Raw genomic sequence first — 24,319 nt, 5'->3', positions numbered from 1 at the left:
ACCCATACAAACAGAAGAAAATCTGGGCAACAAACCGGATTCCAGTGGGATAGTTTAATGAACCTTGTACCACATCCCTGGGTCTAGCTCAAGGTCCACCCCATCTTATGTGTTTCACCCAATTATGTGCTTAGTCGTAGAGATTTCTTATACATAGCTACATTATTATAAGGAAGTGTAACTTATTAAATGGATAACAGCTGGAGGCACATTCATTTTTTTTTTCTTTTTTATCTTTAAACCACTGAGCAAGAGTACAACATGTAGCCCACACAACACCAGTCTACAGTACATGCCTGCTTTGGGGGATGCTATTTTGTTTTATTCTACCAAGGTACCATGGGCATACACAGGTAAGTATATCAACCCACACCCCATCACATGCAGTTTTTTAAATTTTTGTGCAGCTTGGAGTGCAACGTCCACTTTATTAGCTCATTGGACCTCACAACTATTACTAGCCTGAAGCTAGTAATATATTAAAAAGTGATAACCCATGTGATAGTCTAGGAACTCTATTGATGACATATCTGCATTTGAGATCTTTGGTCTGCACACCTGTTGTGGCCATCATAAGGGGTTCCCACCATTTATTTATAATATGGATATTTCAATAGGAGCTGACACACACAAAGGTGGATAGGAACATCCAAAACACACAGGACAGGAACAGAATAAGGAATTATAATAGAGAAGAGCGACTGATGGTGTATACATGAGAAATATGAACGTTGGTACCCACTCTTCTGCAGTTAAAACTACAATATCACTTTTGGGTATTGCCTATGACAGCATCCCATTTAGAGCTTCAGGTTACACAACCTCCATAAGAACTGGTATTCACAGGCTGCATTGGGCAAATGCAGCTTACTTTAGACAGTTTGAGATGATCTGAAATCATTCAGGATTCATTATATGTGGAGTTTACCTGCAGGTTACCTGCATTTGACCTGATTCAGCTGCTCTTGCATTCCAGCTGCTTTTTTATGGGGAAAGAAGCAGTTCTAAAAAGATCAAATGCCCATTAACACAGGTCCTAACCATATCTAGTGCAAGAGAGCAAGACTATTAAAAACCATAAACATACTCTGGAACTAGTACTACCATTATGAATTAGTATAAAGCCTTGCCAGTGAATGCTAATGACTGTCCTGAAATAAGGCTTGCCCAGATTTTGTTAAAACTTGGCATTACATTATTTTATTTTCAGTACACTGTTACTAGATGTATCTTTTTTTTTTCAGTGTGATAGCGTAAGCTCTGTACTTTCTTCTCTGAGAATGGCTTGTGTTCCAATAAAATTTGCTGCCTGAGTTTAAGACAGAAGTGGCTTGTTACAGACATATGTCATATGGCATGCAATCACTTCCTAAAGTAGAGGAGCACTTAGTATTAGGCTGGCTTTCTGTCTCCTTCAGACTTGAGTCATTTCGTGTACAAACAACGCTAGGATCACAAAATGCATAATTACACAGACTGTCTAAGCAAAATTCATGAAGCTTTCCAAGCAAGGAGAATTCTGCTGGCAGTCTGCTGCACAGGAATTGAAGAGTGAGGGACAAAACTATTAGAGAACGAGAGAGAGAAATGAGTCCCCAAGGAGATACATTTACAATTGTACCATTTGTTCTGCTGTAATTGCTCAGGTTATTAACATAACCGAGACAAACCATATGCTGTGCCGTGTATCCTTTTATTAGGCCCAACGTGCTTACTGCCCCTAATCAGAGTTATGGCTGCGCCTGCGTACACATTTTCCCCGGGGAATGGCGGCTGCGAATGTGAAGCTTCAGAGGCACGTCTGAATGCTGAGCGCTCCAATTCTCAGACAGGCTCACAACAATTCCCATCTCCTTGAACGTGCTGGACGCGTGTACCTTAATACGCTACGATCTGCCTGTTTAATGAGCCCTTTTTTAATGCCAGCATGGATTAAGGAAACGAGTGACTTGGGAGTTGCATGACAACTGCAAAAATACAGAACTGTAATGTTGATTAGGTGGAAGATATTAGAATACAAAAAAATATCGGCTTTTCACGCTAGGTTTAATAGAAGCGATCTGCCGTCATTCATGTCAGCATTGACACTGCAAGCACAATTCAGCATTTGCTGCACAATTCAGCATTTGCTGCATTTGCTGCTGAACATTGGAATGTGCTGCATTCAAGTGGAAATCCCTTACCCACTCAGCTCTGCAACATTTGGCTTAACCATGTCTGCGTTTTCTGCACTTTTCCAAGATCCCCTAGTTTTTTAAATTGCAAAGTATGTACATACATACAGGTGAAACTCGAATAATTAGAATATCGTGCAAAAGTAATTGCAGTAATTTCTGCAAAAGGGGCCCAAACCAAGTACTGAGTACATATGCATGCTTGTACTTTTCAGAGGTCCGATATTGTTCTATGTACAATCCTTGTTTTATTGTTTTATTGATTGCATGTAATATTCTACTTTTTTGAGATTGTGGATTTGGGGTTCTTGGGGTTTCCATGAGCTGTAAGCCATAATCATCACAATTATGACAAATCACAACTTGAACTATCTTGCTTTGCATGTAATGAGTCTATCTCATATATTAGTTTCACCTTCTAAGTGGCATTAGTGAAATAAATGAACTTTGCACGATATTCTAATTATTCGAGTTTCACCTGTAGATCCTATGCATCGCATTGTCTTCCTGAAGAAAATGATTGTCAAAAAAAAGTGTATATAGTAAGCCAGTAAAGCACAATAAACAATTCATTCAATCATGTCATTGCGTAATTTTTTTTCAGCAAAATGACATGACATAGACAGGAACTAGTGGAACAAGAACAAAGTAGAACCAATGGCACCTCAAACAATTCTTATGTGAGGTTAGGGTTCAAGCCTAGAGTTGTAGGTATTGAATGTGGGAACTTTACTGCAAGTAGAAGACTGTGGGGTCTATTCATAAAGCAGCCGAAGGATCTAGCCGTAGCTTCGGACGATCCTTCGGCTAGCTTCGGCCCCAGGACCCCTTCGGTTCAGTAGAACCGAAGGGCTGCTGTACGGGCTATTCACAACAGCCTGTACAGCTCCCGAACTTAGCCGAGCGGCTCAGTCGAGCCGAAGGCATATGCCTCGGCTCGGCTGAGCCGGGCTGAAAGCCGAAGATGGCCAGCCGACAGCCTGCTTCTGACAGCTGGGCGGAGCCAGCCGTGATCTTACAGCTGGCTCCGGTCACTTGCAGAGAGATCAGCGTCCCTGGTTACCAGCTAACCAGGGACTCTGATCTCCAGACAGCAAACTCTCCCGGGCGCTCCGGGAGTCTCCCAATCCCGGCCGCCCAGGAGAGAAACACTGCTTTTTCTTTTTTTTTTCTTTATTCTGACACGGAGCCGTGTCAGAATAGAAAAAATAAAATACATTTTTTGCCCATAGGAATGCATTGCTAGATTCCTATTGGCTATTTCAATTTGCAATAGCCAATAGTAAACTAGCATTGCACCCGCCTTCTGCTGCAGTTCTCCATCAGGTCCATCAGCAGAGGGCGGGTGCAATGCTAGTAAGCACTTCAAAGTTTAAATAGGAATAAACATGCCTTCTAAGAATGTATTCTTATTGTATTTAGACAATATTTGTTTAGCCCGCAGTTCAGCTTTAATTTTTCTTTTAGCTCTGTGAAGGCATCTGGGAAAATCCCAGATGACACAAGCAGTTGATCACACAAGCAGGAAATTAGATTTGGGGGGTTTTCTTTACACGAATGTAGTACAAAACACTCCCAGGTAGACCTATTGCTAGTAAGCAACATTCAATTTTTTTGTTCTTCTTTTTATATCACAAGGGCATCATTATTTGTTTTAAGTTTTGAACATCAAATGAAAAGAATGCCTACATTTTCAGTTGAATTTCCATTGTTCCATATTCTGCACATGGAGATAAGGCAGGTACACATTCACAAACATGTTCTACATGTACAGCACATGCTTATCGGCATATCTGTGTATGAGTATGTGAAAGGTCTTCTAGTGGTTGGATCACTTCCCGACAAATTACCATCAACCACTTTGGAAGGGTCCCTTTTAGCTATGCACACAAGCAGCTGTTAAAGTAGTTTCTCTTTCATGTCTTTTTCTCAAAAGAAACACAAAGCACATTTCATTATCATGTTATGCTTACTTAATGAGACAACGACATGAATTTTATGTGACACTGTGCTGAAAAGCTGTTTAGATAGCCCCTTCTACTGTAAGAAAGATATTTAAGGGGTTGGTAAAGGACCATGCCAATGCTGGCACGGGTTTCTGAAATGCATTGTTCAACAAATCACCTTTCTTTTTGAGGAAGTGAGGTGTGGTTGGAATATAGAATGTTTGGACTTTTCTACAGCATTTGACATGGTTTCTCACAGACAATGAATATGTAAATTGAAGCCTATTGCTTTAGTAAGATTGGCAAGTTGACACCCAGAGAGCTTTGAACAATAGTTAATTTCTTGGGGGATTGAAAGGTTGTACAGTATGTGATGTTCCCCAATTTTTAGCTGTGGGATCTATACTCCTTGCCTTGTTTATAAATGATAGCAGTTGAGACCGAAATTAATGTTTTGATGATACAAAACTATAAAAGACTAGAGGCTCATATTAACATGCATTATTTTCCTGTACTTGATGTGTGTTTAAAATGAACATCAAATGCAAATCAGCAAAATCTCATTGACTTTATTGGAGTAGTGCACATGACAGTTCAGAGTTTATGTTCGACCGGCTTTGTATTGCGCTATGTTTCTCTGGACATAGCATGTCCTATTGAGGTGCATTTGAACTGCATGTGCAGCAGGTCAAACACAGTCTTTTCTTGTCAAATGATGTGTTTGCCATTTGAACACATGCACTTGCATTTGAATAGCCAATGCAGTGTTTGACAAGAATGCCTGTTTACATGAGCCCTTAGACACACCGGTTGACTGGGCAGCTATATGGTGAATGAGGATCAATATGGGCAAATGTCCATTTTAGGGCTAAAACATGCATGTAATATACTAACTGTAACCCCAATCTAAAGTTTTCTGTGTTTTGGATAGTGTGAGGAATGGGTAGAGCCATGGACTGGTTTTTATTGCAGTCTGAATTTGATTTGGGGAGATTTCCCCTTACTCCTGTCTTGGTGATCACTATCTCTGGGATTTAAAGTAAGAAAAATCTCTTCAGCATGAACACAAAAAAGCCTTGATTTTTACTGTTATATTATAAAGCGCTGCACAAACTGTTTGCGCTATATAAATCCCTTATAATAATAATAATTATATAGGGCCTCATTCTCCCTTGACATCTCCATGACTACAATGACTTGGACAAGAACAGAAAGATTTCCCTCTGAGATAAGACCAAGATAGCAATAAAAGCCTTGCAGAGATTCTTAGCCTTCCTCACCATCAAAAACAAAGAATACATGTTCAGCTTGGTGCTCTACTTTAATCATGTGTGCTCCAGTGTCATTTTAACAGTGCTCATTTTATTCTGCATTTTATCCCATTAATCTTGACAAAATTTTTTTTTTAAGTAATAACATTTTTTATTGATGTTAATATAGAGATCATGTGAGTTGGTCTTTCTTTCTGACAGCACATATTCTCAAACCAGGTCAATGGTCTATGTATTGAGACTTTCTCTTGCAAACTTTCGTATAAGGCTCTAAGCTGAAAATATCTTGACAAAATAATGTTTCTGGTACCAAGCATGACAAAGTTATATACAATTTAAAATAATGCATAATGCAAAAAAAAAAAAAACAACTACTGAATAAAAACACAACGTTTTGTATAAACTGTATTTCTTTAATTCAACAAAATAGTGGCGAGAGGAAGGACTAATTGGTTGTAACAAGGGGTTAATAAAGATTTAAATGGGAAAGATGTAAAAAATAAAGCTACACTTTTTATCTCTGCTTTTAGGCCCCTTTCACATGGGCAGTGTCCGTTCCAATCTGTAGAGAATCCATGCACAGATGCCCTGCTTATCGTATGGAACGCTTCTCACTCTTTTGACATGTCTGTTTAGTGAACTGAACTAACTGGCCAATGTTAGGTCTATGGGGAGTTGAATGCAAGCGGACATGTGTCCATTTACATCCAATTACCTTTGATCCTTCCCATTCAGGTCCGCCAAAACGTAAATTAGTACCTTTTTTGGGGGGACTTAGAGGTAATCGGAGAGACTCAGAGGTAATCGGATTTAAACAAACGCAGGTCTGTTTACGTCCAATTCCCCATAGACTAACATAGAGCTTCCGATCAGAACCACCTGAAAATAAAAACTGACCTGATCGTAATGCCATGTGAAAGGAGCCTTAGGCCCCTTTCACATGAGCATTCCCATCGGGTCTGCCTGTCAGTTTTTCAGCCAGACCCAATTAGATGTTCTATTCAAGTCTATGGGCAGCTGTGTGTAAACGGACAAGCATCCGCTTACACCCGTTAGCCCTGGTGATCTATCAAAGTTTGTGACTGCGTTAGAATGTGTGACTGGTGACGTGGTCACATATTTTAGCCTAATCTCGCCCAGTTTTTCGGCGGTGGAATGTGTGACCGGTCATATGGTCACACATTTTAACATAATCACGCCCACTTTTTCTGCGGTAAAATATATGACCGGCAAAAGGTGAACTTTTGTTGTTCCAGGGCAGCTGTTCCAGGGCAGATCAGCATCGCAGATCTATGTGCAGGAGAACCGATCTGCCCAGGAACAGCTGATCGGTCGTGAAATGTCACTTCTATCCGACTTTGTGAGTGTGACATTCCACAAAGTAGGAGAGAAGTTACATTTCAGGACTGATCAGCTGTTCCAGGGCAGATACGATCTGTAATGCTGATCTGCCCTGGAACAGGTGAGAAAGCGTTGGAATTCTTCACCTTTTGCCGGTCACATATTTTACTGCAGAAAAATTGGGCGTGATTTGTTTAAAATGGGTGACCACGTGACCGGTCACACATTCCAACCCAGTCACAATCTGATAGAACATCGGCTCTGGCTAGGTCCGGAACAACAAACGGATCAGAGATTTGTTTCGTCAGACTGGATTGTGCTGGACAGTTGGTAATCTGATGTAAATGAACACGTCATTTACTTCCGAATCCCCATAGACACACATGGGGTCTGACAATTTCAGTTTTTTTCTCCATCGCAATAAAAAATTATGATTCCCCACCAAAAGTCTGCATAGGTGACCTGGTGATGCTCACCATGCTGATATTGGACAGGAACATTAGACTGATACTGACAGTGGCAGCTATGAGCTGTGGGTACCGGTAACATAACACATTACTTTTTGCCCACAGAACCACCAAGAATCGTCCGCAAACCACACACATTCCAAAGAATCATGGGACATGTAGTCTCAATAAATCAGGTGCACAGCAAGCTAGACATTCCTCCAGGCATTCTGGACTTGCAAACAGACAGGGAGAGAAAAAAATCATGTCACATGTACTTCTAAATGCTACATACGGCAATAGAGTCAAATAATGACTGAGCAGTGCAAGGGTAGTGGAGTTTCCAAATATAACATACTTTGGGGAGTTGAGATGGTCTTGGTGTTGATCTTTAAATTTCCTACAGGCTGAGATACCTATTGTGTTAACATTTGCTGAGAAGTTGAGTGAAACCATGTTGTGTTATGCTATCAGTCAGTTTAGCATACTTTCTATGTACTCAAAGAAAAGCAGTTAAATGATTGTAAAAAAGTTGATTTAACCATTCTGTGAAACAGCTGCTAGTTATATTGGCACAAGCAGATACCTCTAGGCACTTGTTTTCAAGGTGAATGTCAATCGGTTGGACTGGATTTTTCAGCCAATTACTATTGTTTACCCTGAAATAAGGTTTATAGTGAGAGTGTGAGGCTCAAATTTGAGCCATGAGTGGCCCTGTCTTCACAATTCTGGACCTGGCTCCATCGATGTTTCAATTAACATTTATGCCGAGTGAAAAATTGTTAAACAAACAGTGACTGAATTTAATCAGCTGCAGTCACTATTCGGGTATTCAGACAGCAGGGGCAATTCCCGCATGCATGCTATTTAGCATGGACGAGGAAATCAAGCAATTTCTTTTGTTTAGCCCTGCAAGGAAACCCCTAATGAGTGCACGTGCTCACTCTATAAATGTGTGCATGGTAATCACTCAGAAGCGTATTTCTTCATCACATGTTTACAGAGTATTTACGGAGATATGAGATAAAATGAGCATCTCCTTTTCTAGCCTTTGCAGCCAAATTATCCTCAGACAGCCCTGGCCAACCATTGTTTGTAGCATACAATAGATCAAAGAGATTAGAAAGCTTTTTTTCTGATGCCTGTTGTTCCACTGCAGACAAGATAATGCTAAAACTGTCATCCTGATACCTCTCCTCCCTATAGATGTAAAGTATAAATGTAGGCAGTCAGCTAAATACACAGATGAAGTACATATCTGTAATCTGTCTTACCTGCCAAAAACATTTAACTTTTTTCACAAAGACTTTGAATCCCTTCATATCCACCATACACTGTACAATGCCCTGACTATTTACTTTCCTGCACTGTATTCAAGGCCCAACTCATACTTCCCAACCTTCTTTGATGTGAAAGAGGGATGCCGTTTAGCACATAATATTTGTGGAATGGATATGACCTTAACACACCCTGATCACATGCACCCTGAAAAATTAAAGTGAAAAAATTAATGATTAAAGTGTAACTCAATCTAAGCACAAATATGTACTCTGTTTCAATGTATTAGTCCTTAGATATCGTAGCTGCAATAGTTCTCCTTTTTTTCCCCTTAATGTTCACCTTGTGATCCTGCTAGTAACAGACTTAGTTATCTGGTGTAGCAAGGCTCATCCACTGTACTATATCTATAGAGAAGCAGAGTTGTTTTAGGATTACAGAAAACCCCCTGACCCTCCCTCCCTGTTTATCTGCATATCATTGTGGGGAGTGTTTTGTAGTCCACAGAAGTGAATTGGGCAAAGCTGATAACATGTGTTAAGGTTTTAGTGCAGCACGGACAGAGTACAGGAAGATAGTAGCTGGCAAGATAAACAGGTATCAACTCCGTACAGCCCTGGTGAGACCCCGCACAGCCCTGGTGAGACCCCGCACAGCCCTGGTGAGACCCTGCACAGCCCTGGTGAGACCCTGCACAGCCCTAGTGAGACTCTGCACAGCCTGGCATATTTTATTGCTGGGATTTGTAGTCCCTCTACTGCTTGGAGCCAGTGGCAGAACTACCAGGATTGCAGCATTTGCAACTGTGACTGGGCCCTGGCACTTCACCACTGTCCTAAAATCATTAGTCTATATTGTTTTAGAAAAACTGTCACATGACACTAAAAAAATATTGGTAATTGGTATCGTACTTGTGGGAAAGTATCAGTATTTGTGCTCGGTCTCGAAGAAAATGGTATCAGGGCATCCCTAGAGCAAAAAAAAATGTTCTTAATATATATATATATATTGATTAATCGTTAAAATTTTTGATCGCTAATGAAAACACTCACCTCTCCGCCGGCTTCCGGTCCCGTCAGAGATCCGGTGACTTCACGGACAAAGAACGTCACCGGACTCCTCACCCCTTCCGCCAGTGGCACCGTTGGCTAACAAAGGGATGGGGGGTAGAGTCCGGTGACGTAGATGTCCGTGACGGCTAACGAAGGGAAGGGGGAGGAGTCCGGAGACGTCGATTTCCGTGATGTCACCTGACTCCTCCCCCCTTCCCTTCGTTAGCCGACGGAGCCACTTGGGCCAGTGAGTTTGCCCAAGAAACTTGTTCTGCCCTATCAATTTTTAAATAGGTTATACTTACATGTAAAGGGAACATCACTGTGCAGCCTGACAATTGACATCGAACCTTTCTTCTACAATCTTCCCAGCTGGCCAGTGTGCCCACAAGTGTGGACCAAACTCCAAGGCATTGGCCTATACACATACAGCACAGCAATGAAGTAATAAAATGAACTAGGATCACACGAATCCAGCACGTTATTATTCTGAGTTGCCCCACTCAAGCGGCGGCCATATTGAGTGGGGCATGTGAGATTAATAACGTGCTGTATTAGTGTGATCCTAGTTCATTTTATTACTTCATTGCTGTGCTGTATGTGTATAGGCCAATGTAGTTGGATTTGTATGTGCGTATGTAACGCTCCAAGCTCACTTCCGTGATGGACTATAATCTCACGTTTAGTTTGCTCATTTGTATTGTGATTGTAGTCCATCACAGAAGTGAGCTTAGAGTTGTTCTTTACAACACACACAGGGACCATGAGGAACAAAAGTAGCCACCCTCCAGAAGGAAGGACAGTGTCAATATGAATCCAGAGATAATTTGAGGATCTACAGCTACATTTTTGTTAATATTTATGGTGCTTGAATGCATTTTTACAAATTTAACTTCTGAGTTTAGTGTCACTTTAAACCCACAGCATGTCACATGTTTCCCCTTGGCTCTTATGTAATCCTATTTTTGCTTTTGTGTTAGACTAGAGCCTGAACAATTTAATAGTTACAGCTTCTGTACTGCAGTGGCTGTGGATTGTCCATGTTGTAATACTATAGTGTACTCTATAAAAGCTAGATTGCTATAAACACAGACTACACCTATGCACCAGCGGATCATTTATTGTCTGTATTTTTTTTTCTTCAGTCTGTGTAGGTTTGGTTATACGTGAATGATAATAGAGCCCTCTGCCGGGCAATGGCTGCCCTGGCTGCACATGTTAGGGAGGCTACAATGATTAGTGGCACAGGTAGCTGCTGTCAGCTGCTCCCCCGGCTGTCACTATCTTTAGTTCTTAATTGTGTAATCAGGGCGCACAGCAGAGGGAGGGGCTGCTCTCTAATCTGTTATTCCAGCTTCTGAATAATCATACTCCCAATTCACTGTATCTACCTCCCTTCCTGTCAGGCTCTCTGATTGGGGGTAGAGAGGCAGGGGATCTACATTGTACCTTTCAATTAGCCCCTTCCATTTGGAAAGGGATGAATGATTAGTCAGCCATGTACAATGAGGATGTACCGGATGAATGTATCTGTGAAGGAGTGAATGCTATCTTACGCTATCCTGACAGGACATCATTTATTTAATCTTGTAGGACTATTATATATGTATTAGATCTTTCTTAAGCTGGCAAAAGCCACAGGTATACTGACATAACATGAGAAACTGCAGCTGTAAAACTTAGAGATGAGCAAAATGATTTACACACAAATGCAAATTGGTAAAATCTGATGCTTTCCAAGCAAATTGGATAAAATGCTCAATCTCCTTAGACTATGTAATCCTTAGTATGTTTATGTCAATTAGTGCAATCATAGCATGATCATGCAGACATTTACTCGTATTTTGAAGTGAATCAGGGAGCTGCAATTTGCATTTATTCTCTTGATTTTCTGCAAGTTAGATCTTTTACCTTTTTTTTATTAGGAACACAGAAGTGTTGATTTGAAGGCAAATAGGCTGTTCTCTTTGCAAGGCAAGTTACCCTACTTTAGTGAATGTGGTGACAATTCGCTTTGCAAGGAATGCCTAATCAGCTACGTGAAAACATGTTTTTTCTTATACATGAAGTATACATGAAGTCAGCAGAGTATCACCTCATTCACTAAGCTAAGTGAACATTCCTTTGCAAAGTTAATGGTCTATTTCCTTCAGTAAATAAACTCCACAGTATCTGAAGTGAAGAGTTCTTTCTCCAACATGTGTACAGTGATAGATCCTCCTTTGCACAGAAAAATAAATTATGTTTTGTGACATTGGGGGACCATTTACACCATGCAGCAGTCCCAACCCATAGACAAGACAAACTGCTTTATGTCCTATTAGTTCAGTTAAGTGCACGGAAAAAAAGTAGGACATGCAGGTTTTTTTTTTCACCACAGCGAGTTGCGTTTCACTCCACTGTTGTCGCAATGCACTGCCGTGTATAAACATGAATGAAATGCCATTTTGTCACTACTCAATAAAGTTGAAAAAAATAGTGTGATGCGTCATTTACAAAGCATACATGTAGTCAAGAACCAGCTGCACTCCTTACCGGAATAGTAGGTAACCTGCCAAGCAGGTGGGTGCTTGTAGTGACCACGGACGGCCCCGTGAACAATGCAGATCTAGAAAGGATTGTCACCAGCACACCAAAAGTTTTGAAGCAATAAGTCCTTTATTGACAAATCGCCATCCAGTGGGATGTGCATGCCAGCATCCTGTACCTTAGGCAACCAGCTGATGTTACTTCCAGCTAACGGCCATATCATTACAACTCGCTGTGTACATTAGTGGATTACAGGTGAGCCTCATTTGAGTGCAGAATGTGGGGAATATATGGTTTTCCAGCTGCAACTGGTGGGAGTGGTCTGTTTTTAATATGCACTGGTATGTCTATTTAAAGGTGATGGCTTGCTTTACTGTGTCATTCTGAGCCTGATGAAGGGGTACTGCTGAGACCCCGAAAGCGCTTGTATTGGATGGCGATTTGTCAATAAAGGACTTTTTGCTTCAAAACGTTTGGTGTGCTGGTGACAATCCTTTCTAGATTTACAAAGCATAGGCACATATACAGGTACTTTACAGCACACACCAGCAGCCACTGGTGTGAACAAACCCTGAGAGATTTTCAACATGTTGGAAAATGTTTGCTTACTAATCTTGTAGCTTTTGCATTTCTCTACATTGCTTTTGCTCTAATTTGATAGGCTGATGTCAGATAGGCGATTCAATTACCTATTGCCAGTGGCAGAATCACCAAGAAAGCAACCACCCTAATGGGTGTCACTCTATGACTTCAATTCATAAACCTTTACGCAAGAATAAGGATCTTTATTTCTGGCCACGTTTCTGGTCATTTTGAAATTTTATTGGACTCAAAGGAAAAAGATTGTCACTGTTTTGAGAATAAGTATCCTTATTCTGGTATTGTAGCTTTGTAAAAAGGAGCGTTATCTGTGGCTTGGAATGCTGTAGACTCCTGGAGAAACAAGTAGCTGGCCGGATGTGAGAAGGTAGAGTATTATAGGGATAGGTATCTGATCTCTCCTACAGTTGTTGATGATAAAAATCTCATGTGATTTACGCAATCAGTTTCAACTGGTGTTGCTCATTTAATATTCTAAACTGCCTGTTACTTCCTAGATGTCCTTTATTAAAGTGAAACTCCAACAAATAGGACATGAACGTGATATGAAATCTGCCCAATAATTTTGAATGTTGTGATCCCACTGCAAGATTGATTGATGATAACTATATCTGAGTGAGGGTAGATCTCCCTAATGGGGACAGAGCAATAAAAATGTAACTCAGAACCCTCCTGCACTGTATTGTAAACTCAAAAAAATTGGCTACAGATTAAAGTTAACACCTACTTTCCCTAACTACTGCTAGCAATGTTACTGCAGAAAACTGGGTTTAGTATGGCCAGCATTAATCTCATGTCTATCATACTGTGAGAATATGAATGCACTAACATATTGGTTGTGACACTTGTGGAGGAATATTTGCTTCATGTTATGTTTTCAACACATTGTAGTTAGCACAAATATAAAACATCTTTATGTATGTTATGCTATTTTAAATGTGACACTGATGTTTTTATTTTCTATTCAGAAGTTTTCTCATTGTGACTGTGTTCTCCTGTGCAGTACAGTGATATAACTTATTTTTACCCAGTCTCTTTCAGAAGGTCTCACGCTGCTTGGCAGTGATCCAGGTCACCCCCTACTTCCTTCCTTTTATCTCCACTCCAACCCCTTCACTGATGTCTACAATGAACACTCACATGGATTAAAAAAAAAAAAAACAAGATAAAAAACATTTTTAGGATGCACACAATCACATCAATACTATCCTAATCCAGTGAGGCATTTTTTTAGTTTTGCACAGTTATTTCCCTGAGGCAAATTAAGATTGTATCACACTTTCTAGGTACAGCTGTTGCTGCCTTAAGGAAGCTGTTAATCGAAGAGGGCACACTGAGCACTACCTTTGAACAAAGTCAAATAAGATCCTGCAGCTTTTCAGAGAAGTAAAATATATTTTAGTCTCTTAGACATCCTAGGCAGAACATCTGTGTAGCATGACTAATTTACAGAGTATTGGTTACTTCAATCGGCGATAACAAGAACTGCCAGACCAGAGGATGTAGCTGCTGTGCAATCAATAGACTGAAAGCTGAAAATTGGGCCTTTCTTCATATCCTCCTTCCTCTTTATCTTCTATAGGGTGAAGGCTAAGAAAGGAATAAATCTGCAGAACACCAGGTCTCGGGATCCACAGTGGTTTGTCAACTCAGAGCTTCTGACGGGAGGGAAACATTCAACAGCCACCATAGATGTGTCAAAGGTTCAAGGGTTGCCGCACAGGTATACTATTATTTAATCTCTATTCAGCACACTCTGTAAATGTACTGCTTAATTGTTGGACACATTAATATTTATTGAATCCAATTAAACTCTGCACATTTTTTATTAAAATAAGTAGAGAAAGAACTATACAAATGACCAGAGCACAGATGTCTGCCTGTGAAATTAACCAAAGAGATAAAGCACTCAATGCCTTCTTAATAAAAAAAATAATTAAAATCAGTAAACAATACCTAATTGTACTGTTTTCTACAAAAAAAAAGAAGAAACCCATCATCAGTAGAAACAATTACCAGATATCCTAGATCTCACTTAAAGTTAGCACACACTTCTCTCATAGATTCTGGAAATCTGTCAGGCCAAAAGAGATTGTATTGTCTTATAGTATTTTCTGTCTCATCTAAAACAATGCTATAGCAGTGTAAAAATAGCATGAAATACAGCGAATAGCTCTGCAATATCCATTCAAATAGTTGCAGACAGTATAGGGCAGACAGACATGCAGGTACGATATAATTCCCTTTAGCTATATTTATTTTAACATATGGAGCAGCAGTGCTGGTGTTGCAGAGAATTGGCCTGGGCAATAGCCCAGAACCCTCACCCTCTCTGGAGCCCCGGTTGGCAGAATGGCAGCAAGTGAAAGGAGCTAGAATACTATGCTTATGGAGACCTCAGTTTATATGTGCCAGGGCCCAGTTTTGTCTAAATCCAGCCCCATGGAACAGGGCAGCGGAGGGCCACTGCAGACAACTCCCAAATTGGCCTAACAGATAAAAACAAAAGTAAACTCATAAGGTTTTTTAAATAGTATTTCCCCCAGTATATTACAGTGTCAATGTCTCTAGAATAGTTTAAGCTCTAATGTTAGCTCCACAGTACCCTTTAATTTTACTTATTGCTTGGATTGCCTCTTTATTCTGGTCCAGTGATGAATGATGCACAATGTTTCACTTTTAGCAGCCATGCTTTGAGGACATTCAACATGCTTGCTCCATACATAGGTTAACTACAAATGTGCTCACCTGAACAGGTTGGATGCTTGAAAAAGGCTGTTCGGCAAAACAAAGACCACACAGAACAAGGAATATATTAAGAGATAACTAACGGTGCCAAAGAGTGAACAAACTAATTTGCAGTTCAAAGCCATATGTCTAAAACTTTGCAGGTTTGTATGAGAGCAGGAACAGAGAGCAGAAATCAGAGTCTGAGATCATAGCAAGAGCAAACCACAGACAAAACGAGGGCAAGGAACATGAGATAAGGTTAAGAGCCAGGTGAAGACATGCAAAGTAAAACTACGCAGAAGACTGGAGACAAATGAGGCAGCATTGAGAGCCAGAAAAGACCCACAGAAAGCAGATATCAGGTTTTTTTTTCTGTTGGCCGAAATTCAGCATTGTGGTATGCAAAATAGTAGTTAAATAATGAAAGAGTTTAGTTTGGAGATTAGATTATATTTAAAGAATTAGGGGTTGGGGGAGAGATTAAGTGGTAAGAGCTTAATTTACAGATTCAGTTAAGCACTGGCGGTAATTCACACCAGCACAGCGGCTGGTGTGCGGTGCCCAACACAGTGCTGATGCGCCGATCCTGGCACATTGCACTGTGTACCTTTTTCTTTTTAGAACTTAATTGACATGTCCCAAGCGACATTTCATCACGTTCTATTGGCACAGTGGGATGCAAAACGGTTGTACTGCATCGCCTCCTGGTGGCCTTGAAAAAATGTAATGCATACCATATTTTTTTCCAGCGAGCACCACCGCAATACCCATGCATTATAGCAGTGTGAAAAGAGCCAATCCGTGACAAGCCAAATTACCTTGTCCTGCGTTGGGATTGCTCTGTAGAAAAGGGCCAGTGCAGCCTTAACGCATATGGTTTGAATGGGCCCTTAGTGTTGGTGGGGGGGAAGACTGACTATAAAGTGGCAAGTTAATGGTTAAATGTTTAGTATTGAGGTGGTTTAGGAGTAAGAATTATTGACTTGTTTTAAGCTCTAGGTTTGGTACTAAGTGTTTGGGTGACAGTGGTAGGGGCTTTTGCTTCTCAGGTAGTTTATTGTGAAATATGAGACAGTTAAAGTATTAATACTAGTTTCCTGCCTCAACTGGCATCTAGTGCTGAAAACAAATGCACCACAGGAAGCAAACCTAGAGCTAGACAAGGGCAAGGATTCCCAGGAATACTTTGGGAAAGTCATATAGAAAGAGCAAAAGGAAGAACAGGAACTAGACAGAATCAACATCACAGCACATCCTAGTGACAGGAACTACCATATACAGTAGACCTGTTGGCCCTTTGAAGTTAGCAGCCCAGATGTTGCACCAAAACATGTATGCCACATCAAGAGGCAAAAGAAGTTTGTGTTCACACGTGGATGACTATGGAGCTGTATATGACAGCCAGATATTGTGGTTGCCTTACAGATCAAGTTTACATTATGTAGTGAAACATATTACAGATCTCTGAGTACAATGTGCTTGGTACACCTGCAAACTTCACAACAGTTGCTTGAACTGTTGAACACTGAATAGCTTCCACTTTGTGGAGGTTAAAGTGACACTAAACTCAGGAGTTAAATCTTAAAAATGCATTTAAGTACCCTAACTAAAACCAGAAATGTATCTTATTTGTTCATCACTCAGCTGTAGATCCTCAAATCATCTCCGAATTTGTGCTGACACTTCCTTTCTTCCCTACCACTCCAGACTCACTTCCTTGATGGACTACAATCTCAGATTTACGGTGCCCACACACCTTACGATAATCGTATGATAATCGCGGGAAATCCCGCGATCGTACGATTATCGTAAGTTGTGTGGGAGCCGTGCGACCCCTGCTACTGTAAGGTCGCACGACTTTTACCTTAGGAAGGCTGGGCACACACCTTACAACCATCGCAAGACTTTTGTCTTGCGATGGTTGTAAGGTCATTAAAAAAGTGTACGATCTGCCTATCTTGCACAGGCAGATCGTACTTGCGATGATTGCAAGCCTGCCACGCTGAGGGGCAGGCTTCCGACGACCGCAATGCCGAACGGGCAGTGTGCGCTTGCGCACATCGGCCGTCCGGCTTTTATCTTAAGCACATGCTACACACCCGCTGAAAATCGTACGATTCTTGGTGGGTTTTTGAACATGTTCGTAAGATAAAAGTCGTGCGACCTTACAGTAGTAGATTATCGTACAATTATCGCAAGGTGTGTGGGCACCTGAACATGTTTGAAAACCAGCCGACCATCGTACGATGTTCGGCTGGTTTGTGGCATGTTCGCAAGATAAAAGCCGCACAGGCCGGTATGCGCAAGCGCACACTGCCCGTTCGGCATTGCGGTCATCGGAAAGCCCGCCCCGCTGAGGATCATCGCAAGTACGATCTGCCTGTCCAAGATATAGGATATTACATAGTTACATAGTTACATAGTTACATAGTATTTGAGGTTGAATAAAGACATTAGTCCATCAAGTCCAACCTATTAGGATGACGGGGTATTTTAGCACACAATAAATGTACCTACTTTCGAGGTACTTATCGTAAACATATTCATTCCAATAGGCTATTGGTAAAGCAGTAGTGATAGAGTTCATCATTTTATAGGATTGAGAAGCACTGTCATTAGACAGTCTAACTTTAAAAGTAACACCATTAAAAGAAACCTGTGCTGACGAAATATGAAGGCTGCCTGCTTGTCTTGTGTATCTAGTTGCTTTGCTACTATGTCTTTGACTTGGAACAAGTATGCAGATTTAGAGTTCTCACCTAACTCTGACTTTCCTGATCTATATGCTTGTTCCAGATCATTATCTGGATTTCAGAATGAGATCAGCAATAGCAGCATCAGTATTTCTTTTAGTTTCTGTTAAAATGACTTTGTATTTTTCTCATAAAATAACATTTTTAAATAAAATTACTTGTATCTTTGCACTTTAATAAAGAAGCCTCAGGTTCTCTTCACACTTGTGCTGTTGAAAACTGCAGGTATAAGCTACGGCCAGATCCTTCGGCTGCTTCGTGAATAGACCCCCTAGACTGTGATTTTCTGGACACATTTTATTGTTTTCAGGTCAGTGACTTAGACTAAGATCAAAGCCCAGGGGGTCAGTATGACAGCCAGACCCCTCTCAGATGGAAATCAGCAAAGGCAATCTGTATTTTTCTCATGACAGGATTCATTAATGTCACATTTATTTCTGGCAGTAATCTGGATTTAGATTTTAAAATGTGGATATAGTGGTAAATTCAGAATCCATCGCCTCCTGAGCAAATGAAGGCACAATAAAGCTGTAATTTTGAAAATATCTGAGGCTGCCCATTAATTGGCTATTATTGTTTAAGAATGATGGACATTTAGAGATATTCTATGCTTGTGGTGGCTGGCTGAACCCAACACAGTATTTTTGAAGAACAAGCACTTTAGCCGCTCGCCCATGCTTATTATTGGTTGCTTCTTAACCAACTCTTCTTGGCTCCATTGGTTACCTATATTGGAGAGTATATAGGTGGACAAACTACCTTTTATTATACTTCTTGTTCTGTTTGGAAAACTCTGTTGATTTTACTAACCATGCAGACAGCAGTTTCCACCTTTTAAATCCAAATGCTAAACAATCTTAAGAAATCTTAAAGTATATTTTAAATACAGGTCTGAGGAAGAAGAAAAGTGTAATTGCATTGAAATGTAAACCCCCCACAGGGAAGAGATCTAAAGCAGCGCACTTTTTTCATTCCATAAATATTTCATCAAGTTGTTTTCTGAAAAAAGGTGATTTTGATCACTTTAAATTCATTGTCTGTCTCTAACCTTTTAAAGCCGATTTCAATCTGCATTGAAAATGGCACGACAGAGCTTTAATACAGATGGGAAGAGATTTATACAGGCAGTCCCCGGGTTACGAACAAGATAGGGACTGTAGGTTTGTTATTAAGTTGAATTTGTATTTAGGTTGGAACAGGTAAATTTTTTAGGTGTAAATCCAGCCAAAAAAAAAAAAATTTAGTTTTAGATACAGGGGGTTAACCCTTCCCTATGCTAACATTTGTTTTGCTGTCCTCACAGTGGCTGTAATCCCACACCATACTAACTAAAACTAAAAAACTAAAAATGCATAAAATTGCATGGAGTTCTACTTTAAATGCAACTTGAACAGATTTCCTGCAATGTACAGTACCAGACCCGGAAGAAGAGGCGGGCACTCCTCCTCCTCTCGTCTTGTACAGGAGGTACAGTACTATGAACCAGACCCAATCCTTGTCTGCACGTCTAACAACTTCCTGTAATGTACAGGAGGTACAGTACTACTATCGCGACACGAGCACTGTAGCATTACAACTAGTGGAACAGCCTGGGACCTACGTTCGTAAGTACAAGTCGTACGTAACTCGGATGTTCGTAACTCAGGGACTGCCTGTACATAAAGGGATAGTCAATAATCTGGGCTGAATTATATTTGTAATGTAAATACAGCAATACCCTGAGGAGCTTGGTTATCTGATTCTGGCCATGAACTTGAATTCCTATCGCTCCTTACATACCAGCTGACATGACATATCAGGCTGACAGTAGAGTACATCACTCGCTACTAACAAAGGAAGGAAGAGAGAATCAGTGATTGACAAATGTTTACATTTTAGACTTAGATTTCAGACAGGAAGGAAGTGCAGGTCCGAGATCTCATTACTTAAAAATAAACTTTACTCATATCTTCAAAATAACAACAAAGGCACATTTAGAAAGGTTTTGTAATGGCAATCTACAATCTCCATTCTTCTCACAGGGGCCATTTTTACTAAGGGAAAATGAATGCCCCTCCCTTTATTTCCTGGAACTCTGCACACATGACTAGGACACGTGACCATGCATATCATCTCAGGGGAGGAAAATGCACATATATTTAGTGGAAAATTTTGATTCACTGAAAAGAAATTACTTTGACAGAGTTAAATAATTTACAGATCTTTTCACTCATCTTTATTGTAAGCTAATAAACTAAATGGCACAACATATACAGTACACTATAAGGCTCACTGCTATTTTATTTTACATTCTCATTGCTTCTGTTGTTTTGAAAACATCTTTTTTGACTATGCCCTACAATATTAGTGTCATTTTTGGACACCTGGGGGCGAACATTATAATTTAGCTTACACAAGCAAATTTAGTGCCTTGTCTGACATAAGGCACCTCCATTAGTTCTGTTAATGTTTTTTCTATGAAGAGTTTAAGCAAAGGTAAGGCTGGATGCCAGGGTGGACTTGGATGCAGTTTTCTACTAAATAAGTTATTGCTGCTAAAACTGGAAGTTTGGCACAAAGATTAGGTGCAAAATCAAAAATAGTTCCTGAACACCTGCAAGAAAGGAGCAATAATTTTCTGGCATTAAACATTACAGATAATAACTCATCAGGGTAGGTTAGCAGAGCACAACTAGCATTTCCTAGCATGCTAGCACTTCTACACCATGTGAATTGGCTACTCACTATTAACCCAATGGAGAGACACACTACACAATGGGGGGAATTTATGGAAACTGAAGCAAACAAAATGTGAAGCAGCTGTGCATTGCAACCAATCAGCTTCTCTCTTCAGTTTATTCCGTTAAGATTTGAAAATGAAAGAGAGAGGCTGATTGGTTGCCATGCACAGCTGCTCCAGATTTTGACTGCTCCAGTTTTTATAAATTCCTTTCAATGTGTCGTTGTAAGTTACACAGAGAACACCCAGTGTTCCTGATACTGGCACATTCTGCATGTACCATGCTGCTCAAAGGTGCAAGACATCTTGTGCTACATATGACCACAAGGATCACAAGGACTGCACCCCCTTAAATAGAGTACTCTCCATTTTAAGGTGCCAACCACTGACAGAAATCCTTTGGAATGGTGCATCCTGATATATTAAACTTTATACAGGGTTTTGGCGTACATTTTTGTTAAACTTTGTTGTTCAACTTCCCTTTCATGCACCAATGTGTGTTGTTGAGGCTGTAACCGATGTCAGAGAGAGGATAGTTTTTGCACACGTGAACTGACTAATTTTTTCTGCCCCTTAGGCCAATTGTCTTGTGGTCTTCCATCGCTCACAGTTGAATGTCTTGTATGTCCACCAACATAGTTGACTGTTTTGTGTGCTCCATTTGTAGAGGTGACTGCGCACTAGATTAGTATCCACCCAAGGAGGAAAAGTATATTCACACGAAGATCGTTCTGCTGAACAAATGTTCAGTGTTCTCGGATCTTTCAAGAGGTATCTCATGTTCATGATTAGCCTACTATCACACTAACAAGATCAGGATCATATATACAAGGGGACAAATGAATAACAAATGTAAAAGGCTGTGCCATGTTACTTTTACCATACTGGTGTTGCCAAAATCAGAAACATGTTTACTGCGGCAGACTTATAACCATGCTGACACAGCTAGAAGGAGTACTAGGTTTGTAGAGACAAAATCAGAACCATACAGACAAAAGCAAAGTAGATTCATAGAGACAGAATCATTACCACACTGAGAAAAGCAGAGAAGATTCATCGAAACAGAATCTGAACCACACTGACATTGCACAAACAGTGCAGCAACAATAAAGTCCCAGTAAGGAGGTACTGGTGGGTAGGGAGGCAAGCCAGGGCCTTTTATTAAACATGAGAATACTGAACAGACTCTCCTCCAGACAGCTATGTTGCCTGTGAAGAAATATGTGCCTGTACACATAATCACACTGTCCTGCATATTTTAAGCTCAGACTGAGGGTAAATCAAAAGCAAGTAATGCTGTTATGTATAGGAATTTAGCTTGCAGAACAGCCAGTCACAAGGTAATTGCCAGGATGAAAATAACTGTAATTCAGTAGGTATACTTTGTCCATTTAGTTAGTTTAAATGCCACATTTTCATGTTTGATTGGAGTGTACCTGGAATATATAAAGACACTAAGAGATTGCTTCATAGGAGTGCTACAGCTGTAAATTGCCTTTACTGACAATATTATGAAGCTTTGTGATCATATGAGTACTGAGTTCTGGGTGGGAATAGATTGAAGAGAGACTCTCAAGAGCATGGCAGGCTCATCTCATTGCTCTATGATACAGTAACATAGTTCAGCTTTAACTGTCTTCCATAATTCCTTCTCAGCGGGCCCCTGTCTCAAATTCTCACCTGTTAGGTGAAACAAATTGAAAATTTCTTATGCTGACCTAGAATCTTTTTCCTCTTGTTGTCATCATTTTAGAAAATCCCAGCTGTAAGATAACAAGTTACTGAAGAACTGTGCATTACCTGGTGTAATAAGCAGCTTATTTCATGTGACAAAGATGATCTACTGAGCCGACCTGTGACAGTCTCATTGTCACAGGTCGGCTAGAACTATGAGGTGAGTGGAAATCACTCATCTCATAGTTCTCCTTTAATAAGTCTAACAGTAAAACTCAACCGTATGTCATCTTTGTATGATTAATTTCTGTATATTTTTGTCAACAGGTCTGTAAGAGTTTGCATTCTGCTAATAGAGCATTTCAATAGAGAAATAACTGTGCTAATATTGCCAACTTTCTTCTGGAAAAGCTTATTATGGGACTGCATCACTACATAGTTTCATGTGTGAAAATGGAAGGTCTTCTGACTTGGGCACTCAGGGCACCAGATTGCTCCAGTCAATGCTATATGATTGGAATTGTACTGAGGAGTCATGAGCACAAATAATATGTTTTCACATAAGGTTCTGGCCTCTTCTGATAAGCCCTACCACTCTCTGTGTGAGGTGGTTTGCACCAACCACACCACAATTGGGAAAGGAGGTTGAGGAAGAAGAGGGGCTGCACTTCAAAAGGATTCTGGCACATTAATGAGAACATTTAATGTGTGCTTAAGAGTCTAGCTCCTTTAAGACAACCTGGGGCAGTGAAATCTTTGCAGTGGTGCTCACGTTACTGAAGTGTTTTGGTACACTTCACTGTAAAATATGCTTCACTCTTGTCCCTGAAATATAAGTAGCCTGGTGTACTGAAAGTCCAGGTCACAAGATCTGGCACTGTATCATTATCTCTAGAGTATGCTAAGGAAAAGCTTTATATTTTGCAGTTTTGGTGCTGTTCCTCTTGAGTGGTGTGAAAAGCATCTTCCAGTGTATGATTTTCACAGCATTACAACTACATCCCAAGTGCGTTTTAACCAGTTTGTTCATGCTACCATTAAGGCATGACAACTAGAACTTTAAGTTCTGCAGATAAGATGGGCAAAACCTATTTTATATGGTAGAAAAAAGGGGAGGTTAACTCGTCACAAGATGACGGGTTAGTAGTAGTCAATTTCAGGATCCGGACAAGTCAGTTGGTTACATGAAAAATTAATTTTATTGAAAAATGTCATGTAAATGTAATGTAACCAACTGACTTTCAATGGTCACGTGTATGAAACTACCTGATCTCCCATATCCTTATTACAATAGTTCTGTTATCAGAATGATGCAGTGTTGCCAGGCTGCTTTCTACGTTTTAAAAAAGAATTACATCGCCAGTGTCTGCCTGCTCTCTGCTCTTTTCGCCTCCTACTTCTATTCTTTCTTCATCTTCTCTGCTTTGTAAAAACATCTCACTGCTCAGTTACTCGTTAAGAAAGTTGCCTGCTTCTGTTCTGTCAGAAAGGAACTAGCAGAGTGTTGTACATATTGTGTCTGGAGATTTGCCTTCAATCTGTAGGAGGGAAGAAAGTTTTGACACGCATGACGATCACCCCACCCTACCGCTTAACAAGCTTCAAGGGTGGTAAGCAGGCTTTTACAAAGGGAAGAGGATGAGGCAAAGACAATTATGATGGAGCAGGTGCTTAAAAATGGGATGGACTTATAAGAGGATGCCTAGTATATATAGGATAAAAAGATGATGACGACGGAGCAGGTGCCTTAATTAAAAATAGGATAGACTTACTAGAGTATGCCTAGTATAAATAGGGTAAAAAGAG

At 40.3% G+C, this 24,319-nt stretch overlaps 1 protein-coding gene across 1 annotated transcript in view; it reads left to right on the top strand.

The window, feature by feature from the left end:
* Positions 1-24,319, top strand: part of TMEM132E (transmembrane protein 132E) — a 405,930-nt gene that overhangs the window by 334,295 nt on the left and 47,316 nt on the right. Inside the window, exon 3 of the mRNA XM_018556800.1 lies at positions 14,220-14,360. Coding sequence (XP_018412302.1) covers positions 14,220-14,360 — 141 coding nt within the window. The remainder of the gene's footprint in view (positions 1-14,219; positions 14,361-24,319) is intronic.

The sequence above is a fragment of the Nanorana parkeri genome, unplaced genomic scaffold (genome assembly GCF_000935625.1).
Source record: "Nanorana parkeri isolate BGI_ZX_2015 unplaced genomic scaffold, ASM93562v1 scaffold253, whole genome shotgun sequence".
Classification (NCBI taxonomy): Eukaryota; Metazoa; Chordata; class Amphibia; order Anura; family Dicroglossidae; genus Nanorana; species Nanorana parkeri.
Note: the sequence above shows the minus strand (reverse complement) of the source record. Positions and strands in the feature narration are given on the sequence as shown.